Here is a 13,501-nt window from a genome sequence, read left to right on the forward strand (position 1 = left end):
ACAATACTATCCACTGAATTACTGTGTTACCTACACCAATAGATCGATAGTCAATCGATGGTATCGATCTATGGTAGAATGGAACAGTCCACGTCGACTTGTTGGTGTGTGTGAGATGCTTGTTGGCACGATTAAAGTTCTTATCAAAATGAGTTGAAAATCATACTAAATTGGTAAAACAGAATTGGCTACCAAGTAATCAGTATTCTGCAAGTAACTCAGGATAGTAAGGTAAAGTAACTTTGACAGTTAAATAACTGTAGGTGCTTGTTAAATGAGGGCTAGTCACTAAGTATATAGATAATATAGTTGTAAGTATATACCTACATAGGAAGATATTTGCCCACAAACATATATAGTTTCTAAGTTGGCGTTGAAACTCTAGGTCGATGGGGTGCCAGCGCGCATACGTTTTTTTGCGGAAATCGCGAAGCGTCGGTTGACGTAACTGGTGCATGGTGGCCGAAGAACTGGCGGCTTGTTCGCACAACGTATCAGTATTGCGATACAACGAGGAAATGCCGCCAGCATCCTTCGTACAAACCCTCAATGGCCTATTTTAGATTTAAGCTAGTTATCTTAGTAATTCCCTGTATATTTATGTATATTGTTATTGTAAACAAAATGTCATAAAAAAGTTTCTAAAATCTAGTCAGACGCTTAAGCTTAAGCTTGTGCCAGTTGGGAAGAGCTTGCCGAGGGGACCCCAGACTCCTCAAGTATGAGTCTGTAGAGTTTGTGGATGAGGTGGAAATCAATGGAGTCGTTTCTTTGATGTGAGTGACTGAAACATATAGTCAGTAATAACTAACACAAACGGGACTTAATCGCTTATTAAGTTTTAAATTTACCTCCGACGTTTCGAGGACGGCGTTATCCCCGTGGTCTCGGAGAAGACTGGCTAAAGTTGACATCAACATCTTCTAGCCGATCTCTGGTCTGGATCGAGCTGCATAACCTTAAAATCCTTTCCACGGATCGCCATTTCTACAGCAGGAAAGTGCGGGAAGCCATTGAAATAAATAAAAAAATTGCAATTTTAATCGGGACGAGGGTGTGGATCTCATCCACATGGAATCCAGTCATTAGTTTATGTAAGCCAGAACGAATATCGACAGTCGAAAAATCGAATATCGTTAGTGTTGTGTGTCGACAAAGTAACAGCCCTAGTGCGCAAAATGTTCAAGTCAATAAACAAGATCATCATGTGCGATTTTTTTGATAAAAAACTGCCAAAAAATATATTAACTTTGTAGAGGTCTTGACAAAATGATACAATCATGGGGGGTTTTGGGTACGGTTTTAAGGGGAGGGAGATTATTTTCGTAATTTATTTTCTTTCTTAAGGCTTAAATGCATCATAAAAGGCAAATATATTTTAAAGATATAAGTTTTTTTTCGTGCTGAAAGGGTTATGTGGCTTGAACATTTATGTATTGCCTGTACCCTCCACACAGTATCTAGGTACACGTTTTGTTTTTATACCATGAAGGTGGCAAACAAGCCTACGGCCCGCCTGATGGTAAGCAGTCACCGTAGCCTATAGACGCCTGCAACTCCAGAGGTGTTACATGCGCGTTGCCGACTTTTTAAAAATCTGACACGTGTCTACTTCGAATATTTTGACGTATTATGTAGTCTAGGTTATATTCTTGAAAAACAGACTAGTTTTTATTATTATTTTGTACAGCTCTGATGCATCTTATAGATCGTGTCATTCACGAAGACGCGTGATTTGACACGTATTGTCACGTTATTAAAGGTTAGATTTGAGAAATCTGCGCGTCAACTTGGATGACACGAACTATACAGCAGCAGAACTGATAATTGGCTATATTTCTTCGAAATAGTTTATTTCTGAGAATCTGAAAGCTTTGTTCAATTTCAAAGAAATAAGACGACCGGTCTAGCCTAGTGGGTAGTGACCCTGCCTATGAAGCTGATGGTCCCGGGTTCAAATCCTGGTAAGGGCATTTATTTGTGTGATGAGCATGAATATTTGTTCCTGAGTCATGGGTGTTTTCTATGTATTTAAGTATTTATATATTATATATATCGTTGTCTAAGTACCTACCCACAACACAAGCCTTATTGAGCTTACTGTGGGACTTAGTCAATTTGTGTAATAATGTCCTATAATATTTATTATTATTTATTTATTATTAAGATCAAGATAAGTGATATTTATCATGAGTGTTCCAACTTCTGGAAATAAAATCAAGAGGTTATCGAGTCGATATAAGCTTAAATTGAGATGCTCTTACCAGCAGTTTCGCGTTATTCTCTATTATATGAGCATTTCTGTAAAAAACTGTCATGTTACTATCAATTTTGTTTTGTCTTGGCTAAATTTTGTAATTTCACTTTCCAATCTACTTGGGGAACCGATTGAGTCAAGTAGTCCGTTTGCAATTTTCATGCCGAGGCGAGGATAATATTCGACCTTCTTTACTCGGTAAGCAAACTTGTCTATAAAGCACACATCCTAATTAATTTAACTGGCTATTCGAACAATATCATTGTCCTACATACCAGTTTAGTCCTGATCTCCGATTACCCACCTATATTTTAAATCTACAGCTCACGTTATAATAGGCATACTGATTCCTTTCTATGAACAGAGTTGCTTAAGACAAATACGCTGCGGTGCCTTGTATTGATATTGCAGTGTGTGTCTGCCTTTAATGCGCTGAGTTGTGTTCTGTGTGCATTGGTTGTGTAATTTGTATAGTTTAGTGTGATGTGTTGACGGGATGGGAACTGCATTTAAATTGGTTTTTCAACTCATAGTATAGGCAGAAAGCTTGAAACTGGACATGCGTGTAGCTTATTAATGTGCGAGATGTAATAAAATGCAAGTAAAAAGTAACGCAACATGAATACGGGTAAGTGTGGCATAGGTATAAGTATGACTGGCCTTCACATTGGGGCCTGTTTACACATTGAGTAGTGTTTATTGCGAGTTCACACATTGGCTAGGGCTTGTGCACAAATCACGCGAGGTTTTTCGGATACTTTTTGACTCCTCCCTCCCCGTGGTGATATTTGGTGAGGTTCTTGGCTACCCCCCCCCCCCCCCCCCGTCTCCCACACAACCTCACGTGTATTTTTTTGAATTTTCTATTTACGTTATGAATGTAATGTATATTTACTATGCGCGCTCCAAAATTTCGTAAAATAGACTCTCTATTTTTAAGTGCGAAGTGAAGATTTATATTTATTTATGTTTAACGAAACCGAACGAAATCTACTCATGTGGTAGATATTTTTTCTTAGTTTCATTCAATGTAAAAAATACACGTGAGGTCTCCTTATACCCCTGGGCCCTCTCCCCCATAGTGATGTCGTGATTTTTTCGTGACCTCCCCCCCTATCGAACCTCACGTGATTTGGGCACAAGCCCCTACAAGCTACTTGCGTTTAGTGGTAAATGTATGAAATCACAATAAACACTAATAAAATAAATAAATATTATAGGACATTATTACACAAATTGATGTGAATGAATAAACACTAATGAATGTGTACACAGGCCCAATGTGAAGGCCAGTCAAACTTACCCATGGTAACTTTACTGTGAATTGTCGTATTAGACCGCGTTCCCCCTATGTCGTAACGCCGGCAGTCGTACCGTCATAAATGCGAACTATATTTCTTATTAAATATAAAAACCACGACAAGACCATTATCGTTATAGTGTCGTCTGTGTGAACACCTCCATTTAAGTATACAGGCCACAACGCACGACTATCTGTCTTTAGGACTCAGTGGGAACGCGGTTTGAGAGCTGATCTTTATTTTGTTGTCGTTTTTTTCATCAAATTTCCCTATTCTGTACATAATATACAAGCAATTTCAACGTTTATCCTAAAAATGTTCCAGTGAGTTACCAAAACGCATGGTATTTTCGTAACTCAAAGGAAAATTACTGTTTTTGTCCTTAATTTGAATTTCGTAAAAAAATTATCCGGGTTAAAATGGAGAGCTCTTCAAACTGGTAATTTTTTATCCAAATGTAACGAAATTAAATCTAAACCAAATTAAAAATCGGCAGTACACTGAATTGTAAAATCAGACCGCTCAGTGACCTATTTTCATTGCAACTGAGAGTATACACGTAGCAACAAAGTATGTACATTACCTGGGTATATCGCCGAGGCGCGGCGCCCTCGCGCGGCGCATCTTGGCAGCCGGCAACACGCCCACCTGACGACAAGCATACAATGAGAACGTGCTTAAGGTTCTAACGGGGTACGGAGTTATCGGGCATACACCGATTATAATAGAATAGACTAGAACAAAATACACTTGAATAGAAATCATTTATTTCTTTCTAAGTATAATACGATCGAGCATGATTTTGGGGACAATCTTACACAGATCGAACTAGCCCCATACTAAGCAAAGCTTGGACTATGGGTACTAGGCGACGATATAAAAATAAAATAAATAAAAATAAATAAACGTTTATTAACATTTCATGCCTTATAGACATTTACAATATACTTCTGCCAAACCGCAAGGTGGTTTGGTGGCAGACGAAGCCAGGAAGTAAGCCAGGTAGTCTATATGTTACTTATATTAGTGTACTGTATAATTAATTCTACACGCCTAGACTCCTTAACTCAAAAAATCTTTTTAATTTAAGATTAGTAGTTAAGTTAGAAAAATGCATGTTTTTTTTGATATGAAATAAACAGATTAATTTTTTTTTCTTTTTATTATTATCTATTTAACCCCTTAACGCATGCGCAGCCCTATATGGCAGTTATAATTTTCAATTCTATTGATAGCTATTAAACATATTTGCTTAATAGCTATCAATAGAATTGAAAAGGTCTTATACAAGATGTGACAAAAATAATGGGGATCCGTTTCAGGGCATATTTGGTACCTTGTTCTAATTAGGAAAAGGGAAAAAAAAATGGTCGCGAAACTGTTCCAAAGAACAAAAAACCTGAATAAGCTATTTGCCACTTATCTGACAAAAAACCAACAATGACGTTTAAACTATGTGCAAATAAGCTTAAACTGGTCGATAATTAATGACCTTTAGATAGATAAATAGATAGATAATCCGTTTATTTGTTTGCCACAATACACACAGGAAATACAATTAATAAAATGACAAAAAAACAGATAATACAAAATTATACGAGAGAAAAATAGAAGTAGAAAGAAAAAAAAACATTTAAATAATACTGTTCCATACATATAGTAGGAAATGTTGTGTCCGTCGCAGCAAAACAAAAGGGTTCTGGCTCAGTATTACGCTTCACCCTATGGGAGAGGCACTGATATTCTGCCAGGACCTTTACAACTTAAGGTAGTTTTATTTGACGGTTAATTTAAGACTTTGTGAAAGAGGCCCTTAATAGGCATTCATCACTCTTCAAACTAAAAGATCAGACTCTCTAAAAATTACTTCCCTAAAACGAAAACTCCAAAAGGTCTCGCCGTGAACGTAAAAGCGCCGGGAACTACCGTTACACGAGTATTAATAAAGTTCTATTTCTGGAACCTTTTTGGTCGTACGATTACTCTGCTGAAAGTAACTAGGTCACGGGTACCGGTAACCATAAAATGTTTATACGAGAAAGTGAGGAAAAACGCTGTTACTACTGCTGTTACTAAGGTACATTTAAAAATTTAAAACAGTCACCAAAAAAAAAAAATGGTTAAAGCAGGGATCGGAACCGGTTTTTTGCAAAAACTTCGAAATATTTTATATTTTGGTTTATTTTATACTCCAAAAGGACTCAGTTGTGTTTTCAGATAACGACATCGTATTATTAGATTGCCTAATTAGAAATGAAGTAATTAACAAAGAACGAAAAAATACCGTTTTCGTTCCCATACATAAAATACCGGTTTCCGATCCCTGGTTTAAAGTTCCATTCTCATTTTGAATCTACATATTTACCGGTTCGCATCGAGTCCCTGGAACTCGAGAGGTTACTCACATTTTTTGATTAAGATTAACGGCCCGATTCGGTCAAATTAGATCTAGATACGATATGTATCGGATATGTCAGTGTCAAAAGTGACGTTTTTTCAATCACCGAGCGCCATTTTGATCGTTAGTCTCGTGATTAATTCCTTTGTTGCTAATGAATATTGCTTAAAGTGTAATATCGATAGCTTATTATACAGTAAACAAATGTAGTAGTGTGCAGTGTGTGGCGAATTAATCTTGAAACGCATTTAACCACCATGTGCCACTTGTAAAGTCCAGCTATCGCTTTACAAGAGCTGATGAATTCACCGTACACTGTATTGTACTAAACGTACAATTTTAGTCGTATTTAAAGCTCCTAATATCTTGATACTGGCGAAATAGTCCCACTGGACTGATTTGAAGACATAATTTTAAATTAAATTTAAATAAAATAAAATAATCATTTTCGTTTTGGAAATTTTCCCATATTGTATTAGTAGCTTATACTTAACCTAATTTAGTGATATTTTAAAATAATTAACATAAACGTCACTTTTGACATTGACATAGACATAATATTTGACGTATCTTAAAGTTCGTATCAGGTACGGAAGGTAATAAATCTCCATGTACCAAAAAGTGTCATCAAAAAACCCTAAATAAATGGCGCAACAATACCTTGAATACTTGAATAAAAAAATCAAATCATAGACAGCGCACTTCACTCCGTCAATAGCGCTTAGGTTCTTAGCTACTCTAGCGCTACTCTGGAGAGATTTGGAACTATTATTTATAGCTAACAGCTGGACACTTTTGCAACAGTTCTACCATAAGAGATGTCACTCCTCTTAATTCCACACTCCATAGTATCAGGCCTTAATTCTTAACACATTCAAATACCTTTGTATCAGCCTGTTGACGCGAATGGCTCTTGATAAAGCTCCTCTTCATGGAGCGAAATATATCAAGATTTTTAAATATAAACATCAGTAACCAGATTTAATGTCTACGTCTGATTCTCGTGTAAGTTTAGTAATAAAAATGATACTTTATTTACAATAACAATATATAGATGATTACTATAACTAGCTTATGTCTAAAATAGGCCCTTGAGGCATTGTACCAAGGATGCTGGCGGCATTTGCTCGTTGTATCGCAATACTGATACGTTGCTAATTAAAACGAGTATATTTGTATCCTAAAAATCAAATTTTCCATAAAAGTACTTCCTTGTGCAGTAACGGACTTTAATTGCTGAGCCATTTAGGGTTTCCTTTGCTCTAGATTTTCATACCGTTAGTATAAATCTACTACTATGGGTTTTTGCGCCTGAGAGGGGGGATGGGGGGTTAGTTGCTGTCAAGAACAGTTTCACTCTCAATGAATGCTGAACCCCTGGAGTCTGGGATACATTTGGCAACCTCCCGCAGCCCGTAACGTGGGCTGTCGTATAAGGTGTCCGCAGACCGGATTTGGCCCGCGGGCCGGGGTTTGGAGACCCCTGGTATAAATGACTAAATTAGCTTGACTCTTAGATGGATCATCAATTTAAGTCCATGTCCGTACTAGAAGTGTAAACTGCAAAAGGTCGACTTAAACACAAAGCGCCAGGAACTACCTTCCGTTACATGAGTATGAACAGAGTTCTATTTCTGGAGCCTTTTTGGTCGTGTGATTAGTCACCGGGAAATAAAGTAACTAGCTCGTGTACCGGTATCCACACAAACGGCCCGATTCGAAGAATGATTAAGACACGTTTAAGATTTTAGAAAGATCGATAACTAAACGACATGTCAAAATTAACGTTTATATCGATTCCGCGGTGATCCCAATAAGATGTATCTACGATATTTCTAACGTCAATGTGACATTGGTTGCCCGAATCGAGCTGCTTCTGTCAATTATAAGACATACAAACGATATCTAAATGAGAACTTATCTCAACCAGAACTTATCGTTATCGTATTTCATTTTTTTAACGTGTCTCAAAATTCGAAGCAGGCCTAGAGTCTTTTTAATGTATTTTCCACAAAAGTGACCTTTTTCTAAAATGTGTTTGGCCCACTTACACAAATGAACTAGACTTAAATCAACCGGGATACAAACCGTGATTACCTTTTATATTGTTTTTGAGCTCCCAACAACAACAACAAAGACACAACACAACAACAACAACAACAACAAGTGTGGACACGACCAGTGGTAACGTTGAAAGCGAACGCAGCCAACGCGCACGAATGAGGGTAGACCAAGCGCGGTGTACACAAATTGGACACCCACCCGCTGTCTTCAGTTACCCGTGAACAAGATGCATGTAATTGCGTCAAAATATCCACGGCTCGGGGCTCAAATATAAAAGGTAATCAAGTTTTATATCCCGGTCGATTGAAGTCTATTGAAACTAACCGTGAATTATTCAAAACAAATGAACTATGTATCTTTAGGTATTTAAAAAAATGTAAACAAAATATACCCTCAAATGGCTCTATAAGATAGTTGAGGGTAGATGAAAACATTACATGATCAAATAATGTAGGTTAAACTCAGGTCGTTCGGTGCGAATCCAGGCGGTTTTGTATTTGGTTAGTTAACCAATAAATGTTATAACTACCCGAAAATTTACAAATTGTTTGTTTACTTTCATTTAAATACAGTGTGTCCCTCCATTAGACAAAGCCGAAATGTACATATGCATTAGGGTATTTAGAACCAGTGTACAAAGTATCATAACAACCGGTGTAGCGGTTTCGATGAAATTAACAAATTAAGATTTTTTACTTTGGAGCAGCCTGTATGTGTAAGTAGTAGCTCCTAAGGTAATATCCTCAAAGAATAGTACGGAACCTTCTTCGACCTTTTTTATTATCTTTTTTATTTATGACATTAATAAGCTTTTGACTATGGAGTGTGGAATTAAGAGGAGTGTCATCTCTTATGGTAAACTGTTGCAAAAGTGTCCAGCTGTCAGCTATAAATAATAGTTCCAAATCTCTCCTGAGTAGCGCTAGAGTAGCTGCTAAGAACCTAGGCGCTATGGACGGAGTGAAGTGCGCTGTCTATGATTTGATTTTTTTGTTCAAGTATTCTAGGTATTGTAGCGCCACCTATTTAAGGTTTTATGATGACACTTTTTGGTACATGGAGATTTATTTCCTTACCTCCACCTTCCGTACTTCTGACTTTTGAAAAATGTCATCATTATCAAATATTTCGAACAAATTGTCAAAAACACTGCCAAAGATTAACACAGTGTGTTTCTTTTTGTTGTCGATTATTGCAAATAACTTTTGTTAGTATTTTTTTTTTATCTTTTGTTCTACAAAAAAAAATATTAACGTCAGAGCATTCCTCAGAAACAACCCTACGTGGGATTTCAGGGTTTGTCCAATGGCTAAGGTCACCCTGTAGATACAGAGTATAGCTCCGTAGTTTTCCTCATTTTCTCTCATTTTCATTAGGGAATAAAAACAATCGCATCATTTCTATGATACACCAGACCTGTAATACGAGAGCGAAACAATACTTTCCCGGAACGCTATCAAAGGTAAACTCATTCTAATTTCACAAATTAATCCCCGCTATCTCAAGGAGCGTTTTAACTATCTCAATTCTGTAAGGCTGTCGCGCAGCCTGCTTCTCTCCATCCCATCTTCTTCTACAAAATTTTACAACACTTCATTTACTTTTCAAGCTGTCCGACTCTGGAACACTTTACCCGTCGGCATTAGACGCGCTCAATCTCTTGCTGTGTTTAAAAAATCACTCAAAGAACATTATTTGTCTCTCCGTTAGCGTTTATATAGTACATAGTTATTTTTACTCTGTGGCTGACATGCTGCTGTCATATTTACCTACGTTTTGGTTAATTTTATATTTATTTATATGTATGTCTATTTGTATTCCTTATATGTGTATGTTTATTCACTATAATTGTGTGTGTGAATGTAGCCTTCATAACGTTTTAGCAACACCTACTTTTTCGATTAACTTCTCTATTTCCACTACCCAAAGGTTGTCTGGAAGAGATCGCCCTTTAGTGATAAGACCGTCTGTTGTCTGCCTCTACATTTAATCAATTGTTTATTTTCTTGTATCTTTTTACTGAGGTGTGCCTGCCAATGAAGACTATTCCATCTATCTATCTATTAATCTCAATTTGACACCAGTGCAGTGCATCTCACTCCCACCCACTTAAAGTGCTATTGGTGCGAACGAGATGCGGAGTCATAATGAGATTAATTTGTAAAGGCTCTAGCAATTCCGTATTAATAAAATTGCTTTCTTATATTATAAATTATAAAGGAATCCTTTGAATTTGATTAAAGGGTTATTTATTATTGTGGTAAATGAGAGGATTTGAAAGATGACAACAAAACCAATTTCTATTAAATTTTGACCTTAAAAAAGGGACTTCCTGTTGAATTCAATAATATTATTTTATTTTTAGCTGAATAATGTTTTGACTAATAAATTCCCACGAGACTCGAACGTGTACACGTCACGCCCTCGATCAGTAAAATAAGATCGGCACGAAGAGCGGCAAATCAAAGACATTCATACATATGTATTTACTCGTACCTTTAAAAAAATGTAAATGCCCTTCTCTGGATTCGAACCCAGGACCATCGGCTTCATACGCAGAGTCACTAGGTCACTAGCCATTATTAAAATCGTCTACAGCGTTGCCTTACTTTTTAATTATGGAAACTTACATTATCCCTCTATCTAGATATATCTAATGTCTGTCTTCGGTACTAATTAAAAGTTTTAAGTAATTAAAACTTCTTCAAAGGGATTACTCTCAGCTCTGACGGAATTATAAATTAATTTTCCTACTAATGTTGGGAAACTTAAACGATTTGATGAAAAAAGGGCTGGTAGCGTAGCGGTAAGAGCGTACCACTTGCAATCCGGAGGTCGCGGGTTGAGCGAGGAAGCTGCCAGCTCTTCTGTCCCCAGTGACATCAACCAGCCGCTTAGCCAAATCCACAAAAAACTTTGAGGGCTCGGGCCCCACGGACCGAGGGTCTTGACATCAAAGGCATCAAAGTTGTAATTGGCGTCGAGACCCCCGTATTTCCGCCTTTTGAGGGTCTTAGCAGCCTCTGCAGCCGCGCGCACTTTATTTATAGTATAGTACCGTGAAGTTGAGACGGGACCAGTGTATCCGCATAGGTCGCATCCCACACCAGCACTCGTCCCATTCTCCACGATATCACCGACATCTCGTCGGGTCTCTTCCCGGGCTATACCAGCCGGCTCGTGAATTGCAGGCACGTTGACAGTGGCAAGAGACCGGCGGATAATGCCATTGAGTGCAGCGTGTCACGACAAACGCCCCGCGCTTCGCTGACAAGACAGACCGTGACGCCCCATCTGGTCCACGTCACTGGCACTACAGTGGCATTTATGTGTTGCACAAACTGAAACCCCCAAGCGCAGCCCAACCGCCAGACGGAGGGTGTTCCCATTAAGGTGGATACTAGAATTGGACGAAAGATATGCGTTTAGCCAGTGGCCAGCCTCCCTATACAGCCTGCGATCAGACGAGCGCGTTCAGCTCCTTTGCTGTTATCTATACACATGGTATATGTTATTTTAGATAAACCATAATCCCAGCTCCTCTGTGATTTAGGATTATATGGAGGTAAGGTCCAGGGCAAGGAGAGAGCAAGGCATTTCTAGCATTTTTAAATTGTTTAATGTAAGTAAATTAACCATAGCCGCTTCGTTTGACTTTCTTGAAAAACGATACAAATCTTTAAATGCTCAACTCTTATAGGTAGGCAAAAAATCGAATGAAAGGGTATATAGCTATGATTTATATACATTTGTTTGTGTCAATATTTAATAATAATAATATATATATGGAGAAAGGAAAATGAGAACTACGTTTGTATGATAAAGCAAGGCATTTCTAGCATTTTTAAATTGTTTAATGTAAGTAAATTAACCATAGCCGCTTCGTTTGACTTTCTTGAAAAACGATACAAATCTTTAAATGCTCAACTCTTATAGGTAGGCAAAAAATCGAATGAAAGGGTATATAGCTATGATTTATATACATTTGTTTGTGTCAATATTTAATAATAATAATATATATATGGAGAAAGGAAAATGAGAACTACGTTTGTATGATAAAGCGTCGTCCGCCTTCATTTTAAGAATAGCTTATTAAATCGTATGCACCGCAAACACATAGTACAAGATACTGTGTATATTTATATTTCTATAGTGTAGGTATAAACAAACTCTCATTACGGCGATCTCGGCAAAGTTGACAGAAAAGTGCGCGCCGAATTACCAACCCGCGGAAACAAGGGCACAGGGTGAACGAAACAGTAGGGCAGGACAAGATTTAGTAGTAGTTTACGAGTATGTGACTGATACATAATGAAAGGCATTAAAATACGGGTGTGGGTTTAACAAAGGAATTTGGTGTGATTTATCTAGATGATGCTTTATTAGGTGTGTGATCAAATGCCACAATATCAGCCGTAACATGATGTTCCTGGGGACAAAGATAACTATATAAGTATGAATGTATCTATATACGTATGTATACCGTCGACTAGTATCCATAGTACAGGCTTGGCCGATCTGTGTTAGTCCTTAAATATTATTTATTTATTTATATTAATTAGAATTAGCAAGAAAACTTAGAAAAAATTTGTCGTAGAGGAGTTTCATTACTATCTTCATGAGCAATTCACTATCTGAATGATAATGCTTGGTTTTTAGATATGTCCAGGCCCAAGTCCAGATCCAATTACAGGTCCAGGTCCAGGTGCAGGTCCTGTTTCAGATCCAGATTTAGATCCAGGTCCAGGTCCATGCCCGGATCCGGGTCCGGATATAGGTCCACGCCCGAGTTCGAGTCCGGGGCCGAATTCAGGTCCAGTAATCTTATACAGATCGACCTAGGATCTGTGTAACATTGTCCCCAAATATTTATTCATTTATTCATATTATGCGTGTAAAAAAAGCATGTAAGTGTACATAATTAGGCATTAAAAAAAATTAGGCACAAGTAATTTGTGACTACTACATTTGATTTTGTGACTCCTGTTACTTTTCGAACACTGCTCCAAAACTTGATCTATAAAAGGAAAATGTCGGAAGCCCCACCAATGCAGTTCTCTTCGCCCTTTATCGCACTACACAATGAAAGCGGAGAATAGATGCTCGTCCAATACCAAAGGGTTTTGTATAGGGTTACCCTTTGCGCTCTAACGAGGCGGTCGATAATATATATTCACTTATACTGAAGGTCGATTCTGATTTAAAAAATATTTTGGGGGACATCTTACACAGATCGATCTAGCACCAAACTAAGCATAGCTTATACTATGGGTAGTAGGCAACGATATACACATACTTATGTAGATAAATACATACTTATATACATAGAAAACAACCATGACTCATGAACAAATATCTGTATTGACCACGAATCGAACCAAGTACCATCGGCTTCGTAGGCAGGGTCATTACCCACTAGGCCAGACTAGCGTTGAAAAAACCCGAAAAAATACGGAAAACTTTCCAAACGACTCGTTTTTA

General features: G+C 37.6%; 1 protein-coding gene across 1 annotated transcript in view; it reads right to left on the reverse strand.

The window, feature by feature from the left end:
- LOC133529080 (calcium/calmodulin-dependent protein kinase kinase 2) overlaps positions 1-13,501 on the reverse strand; it is a 305,137-nt gene that overhangs the window by 234,025 nt on the left and 57,611 nt on the right. The window contains exon 2 of the mRNA XM_061866700.1: positions 4,142-4,206. Coding sequence (XP_061722684.1) covers positions 4,142-4,206 — 65 coding nt within the window. The remainder of the gene's footprint in view (positions 1-4,141; positions 4,207-13,501) is intronic.

Source organism: Cydia pomonella, chromosome 20 (assembly GCF_033807575.1).
Source record: "Cydia pomonella isolate Wapato2018A chromosome 20, ilCydPomo1, whole genome shotgun sequence".
Classification (NCBI taxonomy): Eukaryota; Metazoa; Arthropoda; class Insecta; order Lepidoptera; family Tortricidae; genus Cydia; species Cydia pomonella.